General features: G+C 32.2%; 2 protein-coding genes and 2 pseudogenes across 6 annotated transcripts; 1 reads left to right on the top strand and 3 right to left on the bottom strand.

The window, feature by feature from the left end:
* The first annotated feature begins 2,824 nt into the window (after positions 1-2,824).
* LOC146958563 (uncharacterized) lies at positions 2,825-8,414 on the top strand. Of its 4 annotated transcripts, none has more exons than XR_015024678.1 (3): positions 2,825-3,876; positions 4,347-4,421; positions 7,955-7,973. XR_015024678.1 is itself a non-coding variant. In XM_085740088.1 (3 exons), exons 1-3 carry the CDS (start codon positions 2,855-2,857, stop codon positions 7,964-7,966), a joined length of 954 nt encoding a protein of 317 aa, XP_085596214.1. In that variant the 5' UTR covers positions 2,825-2,854; the 3' UTR covers positions 7,967-8,414. The 4 variants fall into 4 exon arrangements, 3 of the variants coding, with proteins under 3 accessions (XP_085596214.1, XP_085596213.1, XP_085596212.1); XM_085740088.1 differs by having other exon boundaries at positions 2,825-3,721; positions 7,955-8,414; XM_085740087.1 differs by lacking the exon at positions 7,955-7,973 and having other exon boundaries at positions 2,825-3,721; positions 4,347-4,665.
* On the bottom strand, positions 6,406-7,469 carry LOC146958564 (early light-induced protein, chloroplastic-like; annotated as a pseudogene). The gene is made up of 3 exons (XR_015024679.1): positions 7,216-7,469; positions 6,999-7,091; positions 6,406-6,883 (listed from the first exon to the last, which is right to left on the bottom strand). The product of XR_015024679.1 is annotated as an early light-induced protein, chloroplastic-like (transcript).
* Positions 8,415-12,199: 3,785 nt separating the features above from the next.
* LOC146958562 (uncharacterized) lies at positions 12,200-13,596 on the bottom strand. The gene has a single exon (XM_085740085.1). The coding sequence runs from the start codon at positions 13,576-13,578 to the stop codon at positions 12,337-12,339; it is 1,242 nt and encodes a 413-aa protein (XP_085596211.1). The 5' UTR covers positions 13,579-13,596; the 3' UTR covers positions 12,200-12,336.
* Positions 13,597-18,423: 4,827 nt separating this feature from the next.
* LOC146958561 (uncharacterized) lies at positions 18,424-21,476 on the bottom strand (annotated as a pseudogene).
* Positions 21,477-27,257: the final 5,781 nt, after the last annotated feature.

The raw sequence follows: 27,257 nt of genomic DNA, 5'->3' as shown, positions 1-27,257 counted from the left end.
TCAAAATAGACGGTCAAGATCGAATTTCAATAAAAAAGGCTGGACACATGTGATTCCTCTTGTTTGTCTTCTTCTTTTGTTCGATCTCTCTTCTTTTCCAATTACAAAGTTGATTCAGATCTAATTCATGATTTTATTAGACTATTTGAATGATTCAGATCCAATATCAATATCGATTCAGATCTTTAATTTCTTCCAATCTCCAAATTTAATTTAAAGCAAAGATTAATTTAGTTCCTCATGTTCAAGTGTGCATCCATGGCCACCTAATTTAATTAATTAATTTCAATAAAAACATCAGGAAAAGCAGAACAGAGATCAAATAGAAACTTACAATTTGCAGTTTTTTTTAATAATTTTTGTTCAAACCGACTGAACTTCTTTTAATAATTTGCAGTTTTTTTGTTCAAACCGATTTCGTTTTACTTTATCTGCCTTCTATTGGTAACTGCTTCATCTACTTCCTTCGAATCTGATAAACTTGTATATCAGAGCTTACACATACAACAATGGGAATGAATTAACAAAAGATCCAATTATCCTACTGTTCAAAAAGAAATTTAAACTATGCAATTTGTATACGATACCAAGAAACCCATTTCTACATCAAGGATATGAATCGAGAGACATGGCAATGAGAGAAGAGCAAACAAACCCATTTCTACATCTGGCACTTTTCTCTAATTTTTTTCTTCTTGTTTTATAAAATGAATTTTTTTATCCTTCATTCAAACAACCTGGAAAAGTAGAAGAATAGATTAAGCTTAAGCTTTGTAATAAATGTCAAAATCATGTTTGAGAGAGAGAGAGAGAGAGAGAGAGAGAGAGAGAGAGAGAGAGAGAGAGAGAGAGAGAGAGAGAGAGAGAGAGAGAGAGAGAGAGAGAGAGGAAGCAGAAGGGGTGGGGAGGAAAGGAAGGCGCATAGGAAAAGGAAAAAGGTAGCACGTGAAGCTTAAAGTGAAACTTTTAATCTGCACCTTTCATTTTGATCCAACAGACTGTATTCACTCCTCTCACCCTCTCACAATAGCCACTCCTCTCATTTGATACACCATATATATATATATATAGGGGGCATATCACATGAGAATGAGCATCTTATGTGAGAATGATAAGAATGAATCTCAACCATTAGATAAAAATAAACAGTCTCGATTAAAAAAACTAATTTTACATGGTACATATGTCTTTCCACATGCTATCCTCAACTCATAACTGAGAAACATATATAAGAACATATAACACGTACTTAAGAGAAATTTTGAACAACACATGCAAGAATGGAATTTTATTCATTCTTACGATTGCTTGAGAAGCAAGAAATCATAAGTTACACTAATAATAGTTAGTAAGAGATTCACACTTGTCTTGAAAATGATACGAAGAAAGCTGAAAATTATATTATATATATATATATATATATATATATATATATATATATATATATATATATATATATATATATATATATGAGGACATATCTTATGAGAATGATCATCTTATATGAGAATGATGAGAATGATCATTAGTCATTAGATCAAAAATACACGGCTGATATTAAAGCACCGCATTAAAACTCACTCGTACCTAATTAAAACCTTGTCTCCATCATTCCTATTCTCATCGTGTTTATCTCCCACAACAACAAATTCTCCCACAGCAACAAGTTCTTTCCTCCATCAAGAAGAATAACGTGAACCTTCACAAATTGATTCCCATCAGTTTTTCTTAATACATGTCAAATTTTCATTGTGGAACCTCCGTGAACAAAAAAATTCTATAAAAAACCCAAATTACAAAATCAATTCAACATCATAGGAGTACAAATTGAAATAGATTTGAAAGATGAGATCACTTTTAATTGTTTGTTTGATTCACGATGAAATATTAATTTAAGAGGAAAGATTGAAATTGGTTTTTTGTTTACATCATGAACGATATTATCAATAGATAGATCGATTATATGGATTAATTGCTATCAATAGATCAATTTTTCATATAAAAAAAGAAAAAATAAAAGCACAATTTTGATGGTGAAGGGTGGGAATGGATTAAAGCTCTGCTGTGTGGTTTTTGGATCGGCAAAGATGAGAAGCCGAACAGTTCTCAACAAAGGATACACTGTGGAAAGGCAAGGCACATGTGTTGTTAGAAATAAAACTTTTAATTTTAACCATATATTTTTGATCTAATGGTTGATGATCATTCTCACCATTCTCATATAAGTTAATCATTCTCATATTATACATCCTCTATATATATATATATATATATATATATATATATATATATATATATATATATATATATATATATATATATATCAAATTTTCAGCTTTCTTCGTATCATTTTCAAGATTAAAAGATATGCACCGTCAATAAAAAAATGGTTTACATTGACAACCCGTTACTATTCCTCCACACAACAAAGAGTTGGGCAACCATATTTTATTTAAAAATTGTCAAATGTTATGTAGCAAATCAAAAAGTTGGGATTGGATATTAGTATAAAACAAAGCTTGTATATATATTCTTTAATCTCATAAATTTCAAAAAAAAAAAACTTTTCATTCAATAATTAAAAATAATAATTGAAAAATAACACTAGTTTTAATCAAAAATAAACAAATAATTATAAAGAAGAAAGTTCTCTCTAGTGTTATTTTTATTTTATTTTGAAGGAAAGTTCACTAGTGTTATATATATATTTTGCAAAGTAGTAAAGCTTATTTTTCATTCATGAATTAATTAATTAAATAATTGAATTGCATATATATACACACCGGGGGAAAGGGTTAACCAAATGCCAAAACCCTAAAGAATGTCTCAGAACTTTGAAATAAAAGAAGAAGGAATGTCTGAGACGATGGCGGCTTCGTTGTCGTCTTCACCCACTCTCACACAAGAACAACAAATTCAACAACTTCAAACAATGGCGGCGTATGCATCTGAATTCACACAAGTTCAGATGACGGAGGCGTATTCAGCTCATCTCACGCAAACTCAGAGAACATCACTAATGGCTACCGCTACCGCTCACGATGCCGCCGTTGAGGCGGCGAAGGTAGCACTGAAGGCCGTAGAGAACGCCGACAAAGCAACGCGTTTAGCTGAAGAGCGAAAAAAAACCGCTGAGAAGTACCAAAAAGAATACGAGGAAGGCAATGATAGTAGAAAGCGGATAAAGACAGAAAAATGGGGAACCGTGAGGGGGGAAGAAGCGAAACTGGCTGCAAAGGATGCGAATGTTGCAGAAAATTTGGCCTTTGAGGCTAGGGTTACGGTGGATAAAGCTATAGAAGTTGCTGCATCAGCAATAGAAAAAGCTAATAAAGCTGAATGTGACAACGCTAAGGTGGTTCTTAAAGCAGATCTGACTGCGGAAGTTGCTAGGGTTGTTCGTATGTTTGGATCTGGGATGATCCAGGAAAGAACCGTGCCCGACGAGAATTATCACTCCGAGGTCTTCTCCATGGCCTATTCTATATTGGCCGAATTCATTCTAATGTTGAAAGAGACAAAATGTGTTGATATGTTGGTTCCCCCTAAAAGGGAAAAGGTTGTGAAACTAGTTAACAGCCTCAAGGTTTGTGGGTTTAAGGGAAAGTGGCTCAAGGATGTCAGGAAGGCCGTAAGCAATGATTCTACCCTACTACTCTCTGTTAGTGATGAATTAGAGAAAATGAAGGTGTTCTTAGATGCCCATATTTCCAAAACTGAGGTATTGATTGCTGATCTTGAAAGTAATCTGAGTGGATATCAAGAGTTGTCGGGTTATGTCACTAACACCTTGTCTGCTCTTCAAACTCGCCTCCCGACTTATTTCAACACTAAACCTCCCAACCTACCAAACCCACCAGATGCATGATTATGATGGTATTTTCCTGTCCCATTTTTCTATCATTTTGTATTATAGTGTGTGTATATGTAGTCAATAGCTCGCAGCTGTGGCGGCACAGTGAGGTTAAAAGCGGATTGGTTAACGAGATAACGTCCCCTTTTAGATAAGAACCATTATAATCAGAACCATAACATGAAGATCTTGTTTAAGTAATGCAAACTAGTTAGTGTAAATCTTACGTTCGGCCACAAGGCAAGTGTGAATCTCTTACTATTATTAGTGTAACTTATGATTTCTTGCTTCTCAAGCAATCTAAGAATGTATAAAATTCCATTCTTGTATGGGTTGTTCAAAATTTCATGGTGTTAGTTGGTGTTATATGTTCTTATATATGTTTCTCAGTTATTAATTTTTTTATTCATATACATTTATGAACTTCATTTTTATTCAGACTTTGTTGAGTAATTCATTTAATTTGTACGGTATGTCCTTGGTATTTCTGCAGGTATTATTTGCTATGGAACTCTATTATGTAAGGATATACATTGTCATCTATGACCAGTTACCTGTCCAATTAAAGGTCCGTTTTTTTTTTCTTTCCAATCTAATGGATAGATAGAATATGGTATTTTGTGATAAGTTCATTTGTTGAGATTTTAGATATTTTGCTTTTTTCCAATCTAGTGGATGGATGGAATAAGGTATTTTGTGACAATACATTTATTGAGATTCTAAGAATTTCTTTTTACCAATCTAATGGATAAATGGAGTATGATATTTTGTGACACCACTTATTGAAATTTTAGGAATAGCTTTTCATTGTTTTTTTGTTTTTGTTTTTTGACAACAAGCTTTTCATTGTTGGTAGCAGATTTTCACTGTTTTTGTGTTGAAATGTCGGCGTGCCTTATTTTAATTAATAGGTGCCTTAGATAGAATCCATGCCCCATGTATTACTTGCGATGACATGTTACATTGCCTACTTCAACATTTTGTTGTTTTTATGGAGTCAACCCAGGAATCCGGTCACCTAAACTAACCTAAAGTGGATTTTACGTGATCCAAAAATAAAATTATGACCGACGTACTGATTAATAGTTTAATACATCATAATCTGACAAGTCTATTGACCAAATTTGACAAACAATGGATAAATAAGTTCCAAACTAACTTGTAGTTCAAGATAATTTTTATTGAAAATTTGACAGATTAACTTATGTATGCTTTTTCCACAATCAATCAAAATTTTGATTATAAACCTATAGCACCCGCCAGAATCTCAACGGTAACATATTTTGATGTTTTTAGTCACCGGTTGTATCAAAATATGTTACCGTTGAGATTCTAGCGGGTGCTATAGGTTTATAATCTCAACGGTAAGAGACATTACAAAAGATTTTAATACAACTGGCTCACATTGTGAACTGACCGCGTTGCTATACGAGTTAAGGCAAAATTGCCTACTTTGACTGCATTGGCTCGCAAAATTTATTGAAAAGACTCAATAAATTATTTTTATTTGTCCCTAGAAACCAAAATTATTTCAATTTGTCCATAAAAGATTTAAATTAAATTAAATATTAATTTGTAATGTCTCTTACCAAGTGATGGATAAAGAAAAGATTTTAATACAACTGGCTCACATTGTGAACTGACCGCGTTGCTATACGAGTTAAGGCAAAATTGCCTACTTTGAGTTGCATTGGCTCGCAAAACTTATTGAAAAGACTCGATAAATTATTTTTATTTGTCCCTAGAAACCAAAATTATTTCAATTTGTCCATAAAAGATTTAAATTAAATTAAAGATTGAAATTAAATTAAATAATAATTTGTAGCTTCTCTTACCAAGTGATGGATAAAGAAAAGATTTTAATACAACTGGCTCACATTAATGTGAACTTACCGCGTTGCTATACGAGTTAAGGCAAAATTGCCTACTCTGAGTTGCATTGGCTCGCAAAACTTATTGAAAAGACCTGATAAATTATTTTTATTTGTCCCTAGAAACCAAAATTATTTCAATTTGTCCATAAACGATTTAAATTAAATTAAAGATTTAAATTAAATTAAATATTAATTAAAAAGACTCTAATAAGAATGCATATGATGAAGAACTATTACCTCTTTAGTAGAACAATGATAGTAGTATGTAAGTCATTCTCAGGACAGAGAAGTGGATCACTATAAATAAATAGGAAACTTAGAAAAATATGGGTATTTATGAGATTTCTCCTGCGAATCTCAGAAGTGATCATAGCAAAAGAATAGAGGTTGGGCAACTCAACAAATTTTAGTTAAAGAATAAGGAGTTGGAGTCATGGATTCAAACCCGAATGAGTAGTAAATATTACTAACGTTCTACATTTAAAAAAACAGAAACAATGACTCATATACCGTTGTTGAATACATACTAATAATATTTTTTGTTAGATCTAGTATTCTCCCGGCCACATAACTTCTTGTGATGCCCAAATATACAATAAAATCTCCCTAATAGTTTTGAACACAATTATTTTGAAGAAAAACCCTTAACAGCAAGCGAATAATCTTAGGCAAGTAATATTTCAAGCGGAAGATATTAGAAGATTTCTTTTCAATTAGTATAAAGAAGAAACTATATGACAATATACACAGCAGTTCTATATATTGGTTTCTAACAAAAATCTACCGACTTTAATTCATTCCCTATAGAAATCTACACAAGGGAGGTGCCCTTGACATACTCTGTAAAGGCCAAAGCAATCAAACCCAACATAGCAATTCTTCCATTCCACAGCTCAGCATCTGAGGACATGACACCTTTTGACTTGGACTCAACACTAACACCTTGGAAAAATGGAATCAAAGAAGCAAGTGTCAACAACACACTTGTCCCCAAGAACCAAGGGATGCCACCACCCTATATTTGATCAAACAAACCCTGTCCATTTGCTATCTCCACCCCCATTGCTGCTACAAAACCAATCATAGCCAACCTTCCATTGATTCTCTCAGGTGCTGGCCCACCAAATGCCATCAAGTCCGAAAACTTGGTGCTCATCTGTCATATTATTATCATCATTATTCAATGAAAGGGTCTCTTAAAATTTTACCAAAATCAATACTATACATAAATAATCTCTTCTAAACAACTTTGAAAGAACAGTTATGCTTACCTTTGGTGCGCGAGTATAGGCTGGTTGTGGTGTTGGTGATGATGATGGTGTAATTGGGTCTACAGGCACCTTTGATTGCTCTTTTTGCTCATCCTGAATCATAAACATATTATGTTGGTGATGATGATTGTGTAATCGGTGACTTAATCAACTATGCATGAACAAATACTATATATGTATATAACCTTAAATTTAGTTTATCTAAAACCTTAATTACCTCAGCCATGGATCGAACTTTCAAGATAGCATTCCTTCTGAAGCTAGGCATGTACACAGAAGGGATGTTGCTGAATTGGTTGACTCTAGACTTGCCAGAAATGGTGCTCATTGAGCTTGACATGATAGATTGATAAGATGATACAGCCATTGATAATGATTCCTTAATGTTACAATGCAAAACTTTAGAACTAAATAGACTAGTATATTTTCTGAGGATCAGCTTTAGTTTGGTAGGTATAACATTGAAGAAGGTTGTTTATATAGATTAAAATTGAAAACGCTGTGAGGAATATTTTGGTTCCACGTAGTGTGTAAGAAGATCCTATAAGGTTATTGAAAGGAAAGTATTGTGGTGGATATTTAAGTTCCACGTAATGTGTAAATGGGTCCTAAAAGTGATTGGTTCACGTGGGTTCATTTGTCCACACATGGTTAAAGCAATAGACGTGTCTCTAGTTAGGACCAGAAGGTGCTATACAATAAGAATTTGAGGTTAAGAGGAGTTGTCCACTTGGGATTTGGTAGAATCTCAATTATTGTTTTTACTGTTTATTATCATTGTGGTAGTGTGGTGTGGTATAGTCTAGAATATTGTATTTGTATTGCTAGTATAGATAATTTAAACTAATTGGTGGCTCTTACTGATTATTAATTAACCAACAAATAAAAACGCTTTTGATTTTTTTACATCATTGTTTTCCCTCTAAGATGCTTTCTTTTCAAATCATATTAACCAGGACAACATGTAGAATTTACTGAACGTTTCTTGCAATTATGATGGAATGCCTTTACTTCTAAAAGTTGGTTGGACCTAAGACTTCAATTCTGATGTCATATACTAACGGATGTGGGACTTAGGGTTTTGACAACCTTGTCTCCAACAACAGATGTTATGCATGCAAAGTTAAACGCTTTTTGAACGTTCTCCAACAACGGTTTCGTTTTCTCATTTTCATCAATTGAAGACCTTAGGAGAGGTTTGGAGGTAGGATCATGAAGTTTTTCTCCAGGTATCATTCGCTTATTTTCTTGGACACCGGACTTCAATCCGAATTCAGTTAATAGCATTCATGTCCAATTTTTTGTTAGAATTTAGGGTCATGTTAACCAGTGCCCGAAAGTTAAGAGAGAAAGTTTTAAATTAAAGATGTCACTTTTTATACTTTTAAGATCTTGAATGCACAAGTTTCAATGCAACATTACCACATTTGGCTTCCTTAACCAGTGCACCGGGGACACTGGTTAACATTTTCCTAGAATTTATGGTCTTCCTATTGAATATTGGATGGCACAAATTCTTTATGCAATCGCAAGAGGGATTGGAATCCCACTTGTCATAGATGAAGCAACTAGTAGCAAATATTTTGGCTATTATGGCAGAATATTGGTGGATTTGGATCAATTAGAAAAATTTTCGCCTAAACTCCTTCCGGTTGAACGAGATGGCTATGCTTTTAGTGTGGATATGGAGTACGAAAGACTTCCATCGTTATTTTCATTTTGCCATGTTATTGTTCACTCAAGGGATAGGGATAGTTGTCATGAACAAAAGAATACAAAGACACCGAGGAAATAAAATATGACAAAAAAATAAAAATATTTTGTCCCTAGAAAATCTACACAACAAGCATGAAAGAATATCGGAGATGTGTTACCCAAGGTTGTTAAAATCAAAATTTTGCTTCAGGTCAAAAGAGATGAGCAAAATCGACAATCGTAAAATTGCAACCAAAATCGAAGGATTTTACTCAACTACTTTTGTAGAATCGATATAAGAAATTGTAAAATGCAAACAAAATCGATGGATTTTACAACAAAAAATAATAATACTAAATATATATTATAAATGGTATATAGTCATAAATAGAGCTGTCAAAACGGGCCGAGTCGTACGGGCCGGCCCGTTTAGCCCGATTAATTATAGGGCTTGGGCCTTAAATATTGAGACCGAATTTTAATAGGGTTTTTTAGCCCGGCCCTAAAAAGCTGGTACCCGTTAGGGCTAGCCCAAACGGACCGCGGGTAGCCCGTATAACAAAAAAAATCCTATAAATTATATATATATATTTTTCAAATAATTCTTTACTTAGTTGATTATCAAAGTAAAAAATAATTAGTTGATTATCAAAGTAAAAAATAAAAGTGAAAATTCAATGAATTAACACATAAATGTAATATAAAATTATATTTACTCGTTTCGTTATTTATAATTTTAAAGATCGAATATATAAATATCTATAACCATAACATATCTAATTTATTTAAAATTGTTTTCCTCGCCGTTTTAGTTTACGACTAGTGTACGAAAATGTTTACAATTTATTTTTGTGCTAGACATTATTTAAGCATATTAAAAATATTATTTATAAAAAAATTTATAGGAGTATTTTATAGTACTTTTTTTATATAAAAAAATATAATTTTTAATACGGGCCGGCCCGTTAGCCTGCGACCCGCGTAGGACCGGGCTCGAGTAGTATATTTCAAGCCCGTTTTTCAACCGGGCTTTTTGGCCCGGCCCGATAAAGCCCGAAGCCCGTTTTTGACAGCTCTAGTCATAAATGACTTAGTTTATAAGAAATCGTAAAATCGTAATCAAAATCGATGGATTTTGAGTATTTTAGGATTCTACTATGGATTTGTGTCGTTCAAGATGAAGAAAGTTACAAAATCCTCGATTTTAGGAATTAATTGTCGGAATTTTGACGACAATGGTGTTACCAATTAAGAATCTAATAGTAGAGAAAGACCCTATGGTAAAACGATGTTATGAAAAAATTAGTATAAATTTAGAGGTTGCAGGAGAAGGTAAAGGAGACGATAGCTCTTTGATTCCCTTACCAAGTCAACAAAATGATCAAGAAGCAAACTTCCATTAGACAGAAAGAAATTTATAGCTTATTGAAAAGAAAGAAAGAAAGAAAGAAAGAAAAGTTGATTTTCTTTGTTTATCTTTGTCTTTTATTTTTCATATCCCTACAAAAATAATGACTATTCTTTTTTCATGTAAAGTGGCATCATCTGCACACAATTGCGAAACATAATTTCCCGAGTTATGTGGAACCCAAATGATCAGTAAACTCTCCCAACATGTTTTAACAACGCCGCAAGCCCAACTCTAAATTTTAATTCATGACCCTAGTTAAGCTAGAAAAAACTTGTGGCTTCTCATCTAAACTCATGGTTTTTTTTTTTTTGAAACGGCAAATATTATTAAAGTTTAACCAGCATAAGAAACGCGAGGTCAGCTATGAAAATGCGGTAAACAATACAAAATGAGGTTCCGTATATAAGCGGGAAACTCTAGGGTAAATAATTGATATTCTTGATACATACGAAAGTACAAAAAAATTTAAATTAGCAGACTGCAATAAATTTAGAGAATTGAGAAAAAAAAAATACAAATTTAATTCTTAAATGTAAAACATGAGTTCAATGAGTTCGTTTTAGATTTTTTTTTTTTTTTTTGAACATTTTAGTTCATATAAGGATTGGTTTCTTTAGACGAACATATAATATAAGGATTAATTTGATCCTACTTGATATTGTTAATAACTAAATTAGTATTTTCATTTCTGAGATCATATGGGTTGTGTTTTTGTCGAGACCATTGAGTTATTAGTTGTACTCTAAATTACGAAAGACGTCAACTTTTCAATTAACTAGAGATTAGCTATCCACTCTCTAATTTCTAACACACTTTCTCCTATTAATTAAAGTTCATATCAACCACCATAGTGAGACACAAGTAGTAGATACTTAGGTACGTTTGATCCGGTAAAAAATAAAGGACATGACAACTTCAGTTACACAACATTTGATTTGTAAAACAGTATCAGGGACATGACATATAGTGGATGCAAGGAACTTGATGAAAACTGAAATTCTTGCCTCCCTAAACTACATCACAACTTTTTGTTCCACGTACAAATTGTCTAAAACATCAAAAATAGTCTTTTTTATCCATAAAAAATTGTACTAGGCCAATAATTATTCAATATCATTTTATTTAGGGTTATATTTCAGGTCGATACATATGAAAATACATTTGTTGAAAAATGTCAATCCTTTAAATAAGTCTCGTATACCTCGAAGGGCGAATTATTTCCACCTACTTTAGAAGTAAGTCCCACTTATTACGCGTGACTCCCATACATTTGCATCATCAATATAATTTTCAATCTTAACCCTATCTAATCCACTTTTCGAGATGACAATTACCGGTACATAGCTTAGAATTCAAACTTAATCCTACCAAGCATGTTTAAGCTCTTTATTTGCTATACTCAGTTAAGCATTCAAACTTCAGAATTCTATGGTAATACTTCCCATAAATACAAAGTAACATGTAATCTAGCACAAGCGCAGCAGCAACAACAATCAACAACTCGAAATATACGGTTTAATAGTAGTTCATAAGAATTTAAGGTCAGAAGTGAAAATTTTGGATTTTTCAACCCACAATAGATTACATACCACAAAGGTATAGTGTATAAAGAAAAAAGAAAACTTAGAGAAAATAAATGATCAGAAATCATAATCGCATATCTAAGCCATCACTTCAAATGCCAAAAAACGAGCTGTGATCGAAATGTTTTTGCTAACCTAGAGTATCCACCATAGTCAGTAATGACCCTCCTTGTCCTAGTAGGTTGAGTCATTTTCAAGAAACACCACGAGACGAGACACGCTGACACTACCATCGATCACTTGGCAGAGTTGAAGAACATCACTCGAATATAAATATTTCAGAACAGTATTGCTTGGTATTAGTCTCATCCAAAGTGTTTTTTAAATATTTCAAGAAACACCACGAGACGAGACACGCTGACACTACCATCGATCACTTGGCAGAGTTGAAGAACATCACTCGAATATAAATATTTCAGAACAGTATTGCTTGGTATTAGTCTCATCCAAAGTGTTTTTTATTTTCACATACAGATAGATTCAATGAGTAAACAGTTGTCATGTATCCAAGGTAGAGTATCAACTTCAAAGTTCAAATATAAAATAATACTAATACACATAAGCAACAAGTGTTTCAAAACTATAATAGAAACATAAGCATTTGTTACAAATATAAAATAATACTAATACACATATTATACTAGGAAACCTAGTCATGTTGAGTACTTGAGAATGAAACAGGACTGTTAGTGTGAAGCCATACCTCATAACCACCCTCTGCATCAATGCCCTCAATACATGTGAGTTGTTTGGTCTTGACATTGTAACCAAAATGTGTGACCTTGTCTAGCAACATATTCAATCGAGGACTAGTTACTCGGAAGATGATTTGATCGTTGACCCAAAAACGAAATACCACCGAAGACAAATTATTAAGCTCATGACCACAAGCAGCCACATAATCAAAATGTCCCATTTCATGATAAAGAGACCATTTCCCCGAATCAAAATCCAAAATGTAGATTTGATATGCTTCATAAATTTCATCTTTATATGCAATGCAAGAAAGATGATTTCCCATCGATAAAAATATTGGAACTCGATCACCAGGCATTGGCACGTTGGGGAGTGGATATTCTCCTACAATAATTTCTCTATCAACATACATCACAATTATACCATCAATTGTTATCCAGTAAAGATCATTGCCTCCACTATAAAGTGGTTGCCATGGAAAAAACCAATCACGAGGAGCTTCTTTTCTAGCTATCTCTTTCCATGAATTATCTATTCCAATTCTTAACACATAGAAAACATACCAAAAATTACCCGAAATCTCAAGGACATCCAAAAGGAACAACTTGAATTTTGCAGTGCAGGGAACATGTGCTATAGTACATCGAGAGCCAACTACTAAAAGTTGTTGAGAAATAGGAGTAGGGGGGATTTTAAGGCAGCACTTGAGGATGGGGTTTACGACGAAAAATTGTCCACAATTACTCGAAAGAAACAATAAGCCATCACAAGTACTAATTATATACCCCAGATTTTCAGGTATTCCGAAATCAAACCTTTCAAATTGGCCGTTCACATCATCATTAAATTCCAAGAAATAAGAACGTCCTTGTTTCACGAGATTTTCAACATACAGACCAAGTTTAGAACGTGGACGACGTTGTTCATAAGCTTCAAAAAAACGGGAGCTGTGAATAACAGTAGCCCAAGATTTGCAAACAAACCTTGCAGAGTTAAGCAGGCAACTAAGAGGAACCAAAGTAAATATAAAAAGCATCAAGTCTTCAGGAAGCAACAAATTTGAGATGACTTTGCAATTTGAGTTTTGGTTCTTATTCTTTTTGTTGGCATGATCATGTGAGTTAGCTTTTGGATCATAGTAACAGTAAATGCAATTGCAATTGTTTAACATCTTGCCTCTTATATATAAATCCATTATTAATAATTAAGCTTCAATCACTGCATAGAAATAATAATTATACAATAATAAGCAAATCGATTAGTATCATACGATAACGAGAGATGAATAACCTAACAATAATGAAAGAGTTAATGATAATAACTAAAGAAGAGACAGAAGCATCGAGAAATGGAGCTGCAAGAAACTCACCGCCGCCCACGCAACCGTACCAAGATCTGTCCCTCTCTATTCGCGTCTAGGGTTTTAGTTTTTTTTTTTTTTAGACAACGGCAACAATGAGTCCTTTTATTTTCTCATGTGTGAAATATATACACCTGGAGCTGTCAAAATGGGTTAAGTTCACCGGGCCACTCCATTGGCCCTCTATTTTTATGCGGACTGAGCTGTAAAAAACGTACAGGAAAAAAACGATCTTATTTTTTTGGGTCAGCCCACCAGATCTGTATTTTATATGGATCGACCTAAACTGGGTCATTGGGCTCGTGGTCGCGGGTCAGTCCTTTAAGAATACTAAAAAAAATATACAATTTATAAAATAGTCTTATTATATAAGACTGATTTTTTTTTCAAGACACTAAAATGGAATATATTACTGAAAATCTAGAAATTTTAGCACAAGAAGTGCCAAAAAAACCAGCAAAATATGTACTCCCTCTGTTTCAAAATGAGTGTCGTTTTAGCCAAAAAAAAATTGTTTCAAAATGAATGACACTTTCACTTTCCAATGCAATAATAACTTTTTCTTTTCAATTGTACCCTTCAATTAATACTATGTTACACTACTTCCAAAGGATTATTTTTCTTTAATGAAAAACAAACCAATAGTTGATTAGGATAATGTGGTAAAATTGCAATGACATTTGACTACTTTACTCCATTCCTTAATCTGTGTGCAATTGGCTAAAACGAAACTCATTTTGAAACCGATAGAGTATCAGTTTACATCACAAAAATAAGATTAAATTATTTTATTTTATTTTATTATGTAAGACTATGATAAACACTCTCTACTTTTACATTGATGTTTTTGTGTTATTTATCCCTTATGAATGTTGATTTAATAAATGTTTTATATATTTCACTAAATTTACGAATAAATTGATTAATTTGATGGATAATAATGTATGTGATAAGTTTGTATTAAGAAAAAAGTGATATGTAAGTGTATTATTCATTGTATACTTTTTTTTATAAAAAATAAATAATACATTTTGATATGCGGGTCCGGATGGCACATCAGGCCATGTAGCCCACTACTAATTGGGTTGGGCTCAATTATGGTAGCCCATGAATCAAGTGGACCCACCCTCTCTGGCCTATTTTAATTTTTATGAGTTGGTCCATCGGGACAATGCAGGCTGGATCGGATCGGCCCAATTGACAGCTCTATATATACTTAATCCTGTCTTTTTATAGGAAACAAAACCAAAAATATCATAACTAATACAATCATTAATTAATATAATTTTTTGAATATTTTTACAAATATACCCTCATAAAAAACTGTGAAACATTATATATACTCACCAACATTAAAAAGAGAACTATAGATGAAGGGCGGAAAAGTCTTTTAAGTAATAATTACACCTTAAAAGTTGTGATATTTTCTTATAAATAGGATGAAATTTAAAAGAAAAAAATTCTTATAATAAGAACCGGAGGGAGTGTGTGCGCGCACGCGCGCTTTGCTTAATTTAATTTGGTATGTTGGTTCTTCTATTTGATTGTGTTTTTATCTTTGGTTGTTACTTCCTCTTTGGTTGTTCTTCTCTTCATTGGTTCTATTTTTACTGTTAGATTTGATTTGGTTTGATTCATCTGTTTGGTTTTTTCATCTTTGATTGACTACCTATCTCCCTTTTGATTCTTCTAACTGACTGTTCCCCCTGGTTTTTCTGATTGATTGTTTCCCTGTCTTTGTTCTTCTGATTGATTCATTCTCCCCTTTGATTCTGCTGATTGGTTTCTTCTCTCCCTTTTGATTCTTCTGTTTGATTGGTGTCCTCCCTCATTGGGTTCTTTTGTTTGATTGGTCATCTCTCTATTTAGTTCTTCTTTTTGATTGTATCTCTTTTCCAATTTTTGGTTTCTTCTATTTGATTGTTTCTCTCTTTGTTGGTTTATCTAATTGGGTGTTTCTCTCTGTATTGGTTTCTTATGTTTTGGTTGTTGTTCCCTATTGGTTCTTCTATTTGGTTTGGATTGACTTGGTTTGATTTGGATGTTCTCTTGATTGGTTCTATCTCTTTGATTGATTGTTGCTTCTCTCTCCGATGGTTCATCGCTTTGGTTGATGCTCCGCATTGTTAGTTATGATATTAGTTAGGCTGACTTGGTGTATGCCGAAATTAGATTAAGGTTGGTGTTGGGATTTAAGGGACTTTGTTTTAACTTAGTTAATTATCCTTATTTATTAATTTTGTTACGTCTGCAGCAACTTAACCTAATTTTTTCCCTCCAATTTGCTGTATTAGGTTAGCAGTAATTTAACCTAACAAATTTCATCTAAAAAAATGCATCGCACCAATTTCATTCATATCCTCTTGCTTTTTTTTGTCAATATTTTGTACACTTATTTGACACTAAAAAAATGCATCGCACAATTTCATGTCTATCCTCTTGCCTTCTTTTTTTGTCAATATTTTGTACACTTATTTGATACTAAAAAAATGCATCGCACAATTTCATGCCTTTTTTTGACAATATTTTGTACACTTATTTAATACTAAAAAATTCATCGCACCAATTTCATTCTTTTTTTTTTGATAATATTTGGTACACTTATTTAATACTAAAAAAATGCATTTTGTACACTTATTTGATACTTAAAAAATGCATCGCACAATTTCATGCCTTTTTTTTGACAATATTTTGTACTCATATTTAATACTAAAAAAATACATCGCACCAATTTCATTCCTTTTTTTTTGACAATATTTTGTACACTTATTTAATACTAAAAAAATGATCGCACCAATTTCATTCCTATCATGTTGCCTTTTTTTTTTTTTTACAATATTTTGTACACTTATCCTTATTTATTAATTTTATTAGGTCTGAGCAACTTAACCTAATAATTTCACTCTAAAATGCTACATTAGGTTAGCAGCAATTTAACCTAAATTTAAATCATTCTAAATCAAATATGCTTATATATGTGTCTGTGCAAACGACCTTATTTAATATGTCTAACCCGGGCAACGCCGGGTCTCTAACCTAGTTGATTTAAAGTTTGAGACGTCTAAGAGGAGTTAAAAGTACTTCTTTAAAAAAAGCTAGTTGAGGTAAGGACACTTTCTAACTATACCATACCATATATTTTTAGGAGTAATGTTTTTTCGTAATTGATTAAAGGGCTAAATATGTTTTTCGTCTCTATAAATATTTTAAATTTTGTTTTTACTTCATACAAAATAAAATCACACTTTTTAGTTACAGTAACATTTTCCTTTAGAATTTCTAGGTATAAAAAATGCTGACGGAAAATTTTACAGGGACAAAAATGCTAACGGAAAATTTTACATAAACTAAAAATTGCGATTTTTTTTTTTGTATGGATTTAACAAAAATCTGAATTTTTATAGGGACTAAATACATATTTAACACTTAGTTAAATGTCGTTATGATGCGTTATTTGTAAATGAATAATTGTATGTATGCAAATATATATGTATCCTAGTGTTGTTTAGTTAACTTAATCAATGGTATGCTTTAATAACATACATATATGGTCATATAGCCTCGAAATATCTTTGACAGTGGATACCAATTCCCCTTCCAGTTCTAGGAAGAGGTGAGAAGATCGTGTTGTGTAATAAGTGGATCGACAACAACACTTTCAAGGAGCTATTACTCGGACTTTGGGAAAAAGAGTACAAAGGTGACTTCAAAGAAAGGGAGGAAGATAGTGTTTGCTATATGACTAGTCACTAACTGAAGCATTTGGAGCTTCAAAATATGTTTTTAGAACAGCAATGCCAGATACCACAATATTGGTAGAGCAAATTAAGAACACTTCTTGGAGTGGTTCAACAATTGAAAGGAGTAGTGTGAACTAAATGTGTTAGAGCTAAAATGTGGATCCTTTGTTATGAATGCAAATAATCGATCTATTTTTGTATTATAGGTTGGTTTAGTCTTTGTACTCCTTTGCTTATGAAAATAAGCTCTTAAATGGATAAAAATAAGTTACCTCTAATAACTTATTAGTAATAAGAGATTGTTCGACCTGTCCATTAATACTAGAAAAAAGAAAAGGTCTTTAAAACCACTCTTGAGAATTCACTTTAAAATTGCTTATGAAAATAAGCTCTTAAATGGATAAAAATAAGTTACCTCTAATAACTTATTAGTAATAAGAGATTGTTCGACCTGTCCATTAATACTAGAAAAAAGAAAAGGTCTTTAAAACCACTCTTGAGAATTCACTTTAAAACCACTCTTGAGAATTCACCTTATAAATAATAATTCCCTCAATAAAGTTCCCATTCATTTGGAACCGAGAGATTACCAGAAAAGGCGTAAACATAAATCCAAAATCTCCACCTAGATGTCATTGAATCCAAAATTTTACACCTATATTCTCAAAGTGAACTTTGAAGATATATACTAATCAACAGTATAATAAATAAATCGCCAATAATCAAAAAAATAAAGGTAACAAACTAACAGTAATAGTTATTGAAATCCAACAACATACAAACATTAATCAATTTTGATGACATGAAAGTTCATCAACCTTGAAACAAATAGGTGTTCGAAAGCATAAACTTTATTAAATATTGATCAAGATTGGTGGCAAAACCATACTATCACATCTCAATCATTAAAGCAACAAAACCAAATTATAAGAAAACAACTTCATGGAAAGTTCCGAGATGGCGCAGCAGGTTGAAGTGGTTGCGCAAGTGGTAGCTTGCGAATATATTTTCTAACCCAAACACTTTTTCCATTAATGGAGAATTTCATTCTTGGATTATAGTCAAGAAAATGATCAACTATATACAGCCTCATGACGAACTACAAGACGAGCATACATTGACTGCTCTGGTGAATTCGCTTCTTGCATGATTAGGTTGTCAATGATATTTCCAAATTTCCTATTTCGACAGAAAAAACAAGTAAAGAAAAATTAGGAAAAAATTCACGCAATAATACAAAAATACAAACATGAATCACAGAGTCAACTTTTGTAAGATGTGATAATGATTATTAATTAAACAAGTAAAATATCAATGTGTATTGTTATTGTGATAAATTTCAAAAAAGTCATAGTTACAATGTCAATAGTCTATAAGCATTAAGCATAATGTATAATTTATATTCCTTTGTACACGTCAAAAGAAAAAATCAACGAAGAAAAACCAATCGTTACATAATTATTTTTGAAGAAAATCGTTACATAATTTTATTATCAAGCAAATAATGTAATTCTTCCACAAAAATTGGTTGTATGATATTTTACTTGTGTCATGTTTTAAATATGCAAATTTAAAATAAAAATTTAGTTCAAGCGATTCTTTTTAATTTTTTTTTTTGCTTTCGCACCGGTTTCCGACCCACCAAAGGTAGGCGACTAATCCGGCTCATGCGTAGAGGCATGCACACTGGCCAAACGTTGTTCCCTCTGGGAATCGAACCCTATATTCCCCGGGTATATCCTTGGAAGGAGCTCCTTGCCCCTGGAGCCCAAGCAACTTGGTTGATTCATTTTAAATTTAGATAACACTAAAATATTTTTGGTTTCTCTTGAAAAAAAAATTATATTTAATACGTAATAATAACTAACTTTCCTCAAAAAAAAAAAAAAAAACTAACTTATCAAATGAAGGTCCTTCTAATAGTGTACTCGTTACTTTTATATGCAATATGGATTTTGTTGATAAAGGATGCAATAATTTTCCTTAAAAAAAATGCAATAATTTAGATCCATTAGTATATTCTATACTTTACATATAATGGGAATGCATGATTTTGGGTTTATTTTGTCCTCGTGAGCTTAACTCGGTTGGAATGGACAATATATAAATATCCAAGGTCTGGGTTCGAATCCCGACCACCACCAAACAAAAAAAAAAACTTTATTAATTATTTTATCTTTTTTATAATATTATTTAAATTATTAATTTTAAAAAAATAGTTAAATCCTAATAAAATAGGAACTACTCTGCTACAATAGGAATCATATTTAACACTACTAAAAGAGTTTATTTTAATATTATTTATAAAAAGGGTCCTGCTAACCGGTGCCCCGGGGCACTGGTTAAGCATACCATAAAAGGGAATTATTACCATAAAAGGAAACTGTTTTTGACTTTATTATAAATTAATTACACAATTTCAATGCATTAACTACTATATAATTTCCTTTTTAATATCCTTAACCAGTGCCCCGGGGGCACCGGTTAGCATTTCCCTTATAAAAAATATATGTGATCTTAGTTTATGTTAATATTGATATCTTTTTCCGTATACAATTAAGTGCAGTTGAAAAACATATAGACGAACACATTAATGCCCGTCTTTCCCTAGTGTTCTATAAAACAAATGCTTGCAGTAGTAAACAATTCATTGCTGGATCAAGTCTATATTAGGGAGACCCATCAAACAAAACACATAATTTATTTTCATTATATATTTTTTATGTGTGCGTCTATTATGAAAAGTGTACAACAGAAAGAGTTTTACATTAGATTTAAATATTTTATATTATATAATAAAATACACATATATATATATATATATATATATATATATATATATATATATATATGTATGTATGTATATAAATTATTCTTATAAAAAACAATTAAATAAATTATACTATCAATTAATGTATATATAAAGTTTTTTTTTAGAACAATGTATATATAAAGTTAATAAATATATGTTGAACTAATATTCGTTCAACCATAAATAATCAATAAAATTAGCACTTAAAACAAGAATTAGAAAAATGAAGAATAAAACATTTTATATAAGAAATTTGATATATACAAGAATATGGACATAAATAAATCTAAAATGGTACCTCGTAAAGAATTCTCTAAGTTCATTCTCATAAACCGGACAATCTTTGGAAAATGTCATGAAGATGGTTCTATCATCAATTAGTTGTCTGGTCTCCCTCCTCTTTCCACCATCATTACCAACATGAGCACAACAATACGAGTATCAACACCAAAAATATCATTCAAATTTAAATTGCCCAAAATTTTACTTATATCAAGTTTAATTAGAAATGAAACATCATAATTTTCATGAGCATTATTAAAAGAACTTCCTAATTCATTAACTTGGGGCATACCAACTTGTTGTAAAATAATTGGAATAAAATTAGGAGCAAAATATACCTCTTTTGGATGCAAGTGAGTAGGAATAACACCAGCTCCATGAATATTTGCAAGATATAACTCTTGCTCCTTCATAGCCCTGTGATAATTCAGTTGTTCAATGATATCCGTAAAAGCTCTGACACACACATCATTGATGAACTTGGTGATGCCATTGATCACTTCGAGACGTTTTTCATGAAAAAACTGGAGTGTCACATTTCTACGCAAGATATGTTGAATCAATGGCAAATTCGATTCGTGTGCATAAACGTTAGGGTAATGAGAACTCTCTATGAAATTGAGGATGACAACAACCTCATCAGCAAGGTTGTTTAGCATTATGTCCGACCAATGTGGAAGAATATTTGCTACTAAATTACCATCTTTACTTATCCACTCAATCCACATCAAGAAAGCCATTACATTTATTGATTGAAAAGCCTCACGGCCAAGCCCCACCACCAAACGAGTGAAGAGTTGTCGGTCAACATTGTAAAATAAGTTGAATTGTTCTTTGGTCACAATCACGTTGAAATTAGGGAGTGGATTCAGAAGAATGGATGGAAAAATGGAAGACATTTTTAGATAATGGTGATGATGATGATCCTAAAAATTGTTATCTATAGTGATTATGGTGTTGGTTAGATAGTGCAGGAGATTATTTATAAAGTTATTGCATTTTTAAAATAATGTTTTCCCTGCTTTGACTCTAATTTTATCTAGAAAAAAAGTTGACTAAACTTTTTAAAATAATAATTTTTTGACACTTATTTGACTAAATTTTTAAAATAATATTTTTATTTTTAATCTTTCTAAGATAATTTTAATATGAGTAATGATATTTTGACATCCATTTGATGACAACTTTGTTGACAACCTTGTTTTTCTCACTTCTTATTGGTGAAAAACAATGGAGAGAGAAAAAGGAAGAGAGAGGATAACAACATCATGTGAGTATGAGAGAGAAAGTTGTCCAAAAGTTGTTAAAAAGTGGTTGTCAAAATATCATTTCTCTTTTAATATATAATTTTTTTTTGTAAGGATGGTTATTTTTTTTTTGTGATGGCTAGGGTTTGAACCTCCGACCTTGCATATGCTATGTATTGTACATACCAACGGTAAAAATGGTTATATTCCAAGTATGGAGTTATTCTAAAATATATTAAATTTTATTTTTGCGGTTGCATCTTATTTTTTCATTGGAAAAATTGTGTAATTCATTTAGATTTTATTTTATGTTTTTTTATTTATTTAGAAGTTAATCTTGCAAATACTATTATTATAAAAAAATTCTAAAAGTTCAATTATTCGAGTATAATATAATTTTTCATTCATAGTAATCTAAACCATAAATCCTTTAAAACATAATAATGATAATAATAATAATAATATACTATATAAAAAAAATGAGTTTGGGCTTGATTTTTCATTTTCTAATTTTACCCTTCATTTAAAGTATTTTATTTACTATTTTATCCTTTTATAACTATTTAAATTATGAATTTAAAAAATAGATAAATCTCATTATAATACTCCACTTCAATAGGAACAATATTATTTTTAATCTATACTATATATAAATAAAATAACCCTTTCAAAAAAAAACTCTTTCGGACTAACTTTATCTCTTTCCAAAAATGCCATCAATTTTCAATAAAAAAACATATGTAATAAATAGATAAGAATAAATTTAAATATTAAAAAAAATGTAACAAACACGATATAAATATATATATTTATGGTTTTTTTTTCTTTATCATTTAAAAAGTGTAGCAATCTAGATGAGTATATTTATACTTACTTTTTCATTATCACAATTATACCCTTAAACAACTTTTCTATAATAAAGATTGTTGTTGGTGTCATTAAAAAAAAAGAATTTAGATTATATTTTTTTGTTATATTGTTGGTGGCATTGTAATAGATAATCATGAGTAGTTTGCTTTGTTATAACTTGAAAGCAACAAACATTTCTATTTTTCGTTTTAATCAAAATCAAAATTTCATAAAAAAAAAAAACATTGTTCATAATTTTCAAACATTAGCACAATAAAAAGAGCGGAAAGATGAGCATGTGAGTGTCTGTCTTTTCGCTAGTCTATATAAAGAAAATAAGAGATTTTGTGTTGGATATCCAATAATACTCTTAAACAATTTTTCCGTAATAATAATATTATCTTATTCGTGTCATTGAAGAGGAAAAAAATTTATATTATATTTGCAATATTGTTGCGTAACTGAAAAAGAGAAGCATGATTTGTTACAATAAGTTACAAACATCTATACATATAATTTTCTTGTCAAAAAAATCTATACATATAATTTTAATCAAAATCTAAATTTAATAAAAAAAAATATTTCTAATTTACACGTGTTAAGCAATAAAAAGAACAAAACTATTTCTAATTTACACGCGTTAAAGCAATAAGAAGAACAAATAGATGAGTACAAAGTGTTCGTCAACCGCTAGTAATAATAATAACAACAACTTCTTCAAAAAATAATAATTGTAATAATCGTAATAATATTGCTAATGATATTTTTATGGTTTGGACAAAAAAATTCTATAACGGCAAAATGGATATATATATATATATATATATATATATAAATAACTCGGTATCCGGCTCAAAGATCGATTAATCTAAGGGGTTTAATCAGAATGTTGACTTGCAGGGATCATTTAAAGTCAGATAAAAGCTCTTCAGAGCACCTACATCCATGTAACCCATATGGATGGGGTATAAATGAGTCCTACACAATACTTTATATTAGCTTGGAGGGGTCCGTGGTGGACAGAGCGAAACTCTTAGCTTGGAAGTGGTTCCTGGCTAAGTACCCTGCCAGTCCCTGCTCCTTCTATGAGTGGGAGGTGCATCCCATCCTTTGTTGGCAGCGGTAGGGTGGTTGCGGTGTTTGTGGTCCTGGGGTTGTGGGGGGGTTAGGTGTGGGTGCATTGCCTCTACCTTCCCGTCCTGGCTTCCTGGGTTTTCCTCCTTGTGTTTTTCCTTGCAGGGTGTGGTGGCTGTGGTGGTTCTTTTCGGGGGTGCCTTTTCGGTGTCTCTTCGTTTTCCTTGCTGTTTTGTTTTGATTAGGTGGTGCTTTTGGGGTTCTCCTCCCTCCCCGCTTGTGGGGTTAGAGGTTTTACCCTAGTGGTGTGTGTTAGGTGTCCTTGGACGACCTTTTGGTGTATTTGTACAGTTGCTCTTCTTTTATTTTTATATATATATTTTGCCATTCAAAAAAAAAAAAAAAACTTTATATTACTTCATACTTCCTAATTATATAAAACCACTCAACTATATTTTCTAACTATTCATATCACTCCCGAGAAACTCTAAGATGGGTTCAGGTCCCATTTAACACCACAATATAACTTAACTTTATTTTTTTTATCTAATTTTTTAACACAAAAGGGAAGAAAGAAGCGTAGCTGTCCAGAACCATGGGACTGAGTTTGGCAACGTTGATTTAAACCCAATATCCATTACCAATCTGACAAGTGACAGCATGTCCTTCCTTCAAAAAAAAAAAAAAAACATGTCCTTGGTATTTGTGTGGCTACCACGATATTTATGGACTAACTCAACGAAATTGTCATAAGGAGAAATCAAATTTGAGACTTTAAGTTTAACACATTACACTGTTTTAAACCAACACCACAAACCAATCTGATCTAAGTGGAATGTTTTTTTTAATACAATCTTACAACAACAAAAAAATGGAAATACCCCTGTTTGAGAACAAACGATGCAAATACCCTTGTTTAAAAAATCCATTATCATGTTGCAAACGATGCAATTTTTTTATGTCTTATTAGAGTACAGTGAATAAACCATAGTTAGGTTATATGTAAACTATGGTTAGTTAGTTAGTTAGCTTGGTTAAGAGTTAGTTAGAGTTAGTTACACAATTAAACTCTATATATAGGAACACTCATGTATCATTTCAACCATCTTTTATCAATTCTAGTTTACTCTATGAGTCACTATGGGTATCTCCCACATGAATACACCTATGCTCTCTTTCTAGCTGATCACTATGATCTTTATCCCTGGGATTCCATGATTCATAACATGGTATGAGAGCGATACCCTAGGGATAAAGATGATGATGCTTCCGCTTGCGATTCAGCATCCGATGAAGATGAAGATTCCGGTGACGATGAAGTCCTCACAACTTCAGCACACGTTCTGGAAAATTCAGCTTCTTTCGATGGCATTGTTTTCGGTAGTTTCGAGTCTCCAATTGTTCCGGTTTCTACTCCTTCAATCGAACCAAAAATCGATGGATTCTCCGTCAAGATTGGTGAGATTGCATGCGTTTTCGTTGATTCTTGCAAGAACATCGTCGTTTGTGACGATTCTGTGTTTGTTGCTTCCAAAGAAGACGGTTATGTGAAGGTTCTTGAACCACAATTGAAGATTCGCAACTCTGTTACGGTTTCTCTGAAGCGTCGGAAGATTTCCTCATACACACTGCTCCAGTGAGATTGAGGAGCTTTGTTTACGGCGTCACCGCCGTGAGGCCTTCTGCCTTGTGGTTGTTCGTCGAAAAACAGACTGAAACAATTGCTTCTACTGTCAACAACAAGATTCGGTCATTTCAGTTACATGACGAATCAATCGTCGATTTCGATCCTAGTGGAAGCGTTGGTTCGTGTTCGTTTTTCTCCGTTTTCAAAGTTCTCTGACAAATTTGTTTTCGTCTATGGTGGATACCTTGGGATAGAGGAAAGAAACGTTTTCTTCTGTTTGATTCACACACTGATTCGCCATTGCAAAAACTTTCAAGAGGGAAAATGAATCGTTTCAAAATTTCAAGTCTATGTTTCAACAGATTGCACAGAGAAAGCACAAACAACGCTAAATTCAACCGTGTTCACAGAAGCTTGATTCAATTGAGCAATTTTGGAATGAATGCGAAGGAGAATTCAATAAGCTGTTTTTTTGGAAAAGCGCGTTTGGCATCAGTGGTTTTTCATTCGGAAGCGCATTTGGCATCATTGGTTCTGGCGTTTTTCATTGCAGAAGAGCGTTATGGAGAAGTTCATTTGCTTCACGTTTTGCAAAAGCTGATTGCAAGCTTTAGGAAGAATGAAGAAGAAAGCGCTTTGTGTTTCTAAACTCAGAAAGAAGAAGAAAGCGCGTTGTGTTTCTAAACTCAGATTCCCATCAGAACATGATTCCCATCATGTGGGCATTGGCTTCATCAGGTTGTTAGGCTTCAATATGGGCTTCCTATACTTTCATATCTTTTAAGTCATTTGTTAGTTTTACCCCCAATTTTACTTAGTTTCTTCAGTATGAATAAATTGTAATTTTCATTGTATTTCAAACTCAAATTGGTGATTTTCCCCATTTTGAGTTTGAGGGGGACTATTAGAGTATAGTGAATAAACCATAGTTAGGTTATATGTGAACTATGGTTAGTTAGTTAGTTAGCTTGATTAAAAGTTAGTTAGAGTTAGTTACACAACTAAACTCTATATATAGGAACACTCATGTATCATTTCAACCATCTTTTATCAATCCTAGTTTACTCTATTATGAGTCATTATAGGTATCTCCCACATGAATACTTCTATGCTCTCTTTCTAGCTGATCACTATGATCTTTATCCCTGGGATTCCATGATTCATAACATGTCTAAAGAAAGGTTTGAACTTAAAAAGTAACCTTCAAATTTTACAGTCAAAAAAGTCATAGTGAAGTGAATGACAGATTTCTATGTTCGAAAATGAGAAATGTGAGTGGCAGATTTTACACTCTGAATGCAAATTTTGAGGGTGCTCAATAAGTATGAGTCCAATATCCATCATATTCCCATTTCAGCATGCTTAATTCTCAATGCCTAAGCTTTTCAATTAATTTACTTGGCTAAATTTTTTATTATGCCTAAGTTGAGAAATAAATGCAAATAACTGATTATTTTGCCAGTAAAATGATGATGACAGTATCATCTTCAACTGCAACTTTCCAAATAAAAGACCTACTAGGGAGGCATCGTAATTCATAACTGCTTTGCCATTTACCAGATGAAAGTCCAAGAAGATAGGCTTGAAATAACAATATAGTTATGTATATAAATGCATTAACAAAAGAAACATTGTAACATCCCAGACTGCTTACAGGATTGCCGACTAACCCCACAAACCAACACGAGTCTTTTCAGCATGCTTTGTCCTCACTCACATGCTTACCGGGAAACTTCCCGGTAGGTCACCCATCCTAGTACTACTCCAAGCCAAGCACGCTTAACTGTGGAGTTCCTATGGATTGAGCTCCCGAAAAGAAGATGCATCTTGTTGATATGGGTAGTACCTAACAATTCTTATAAGCCTTCCTTCAACCATGTAGT

Source organism: Medicago sativa, chromosome 1 (genome assembly GCF_051527215.1).
Source record: "Medicago sativa cultivar Bolivia chromosome 1, Bolivia_mono, whole genome shotgun sequence".
NCBI lineage: Eukaryota > Viridiplantae > Streptophyta > Magnoliopsida > Fabales > Fabaceae > Medicago > Medicago sativa.
Note: the sequence above shows the minus strand (reverse complement) of the source record. Positions and strands in the feature narration are given on the sequence as shown.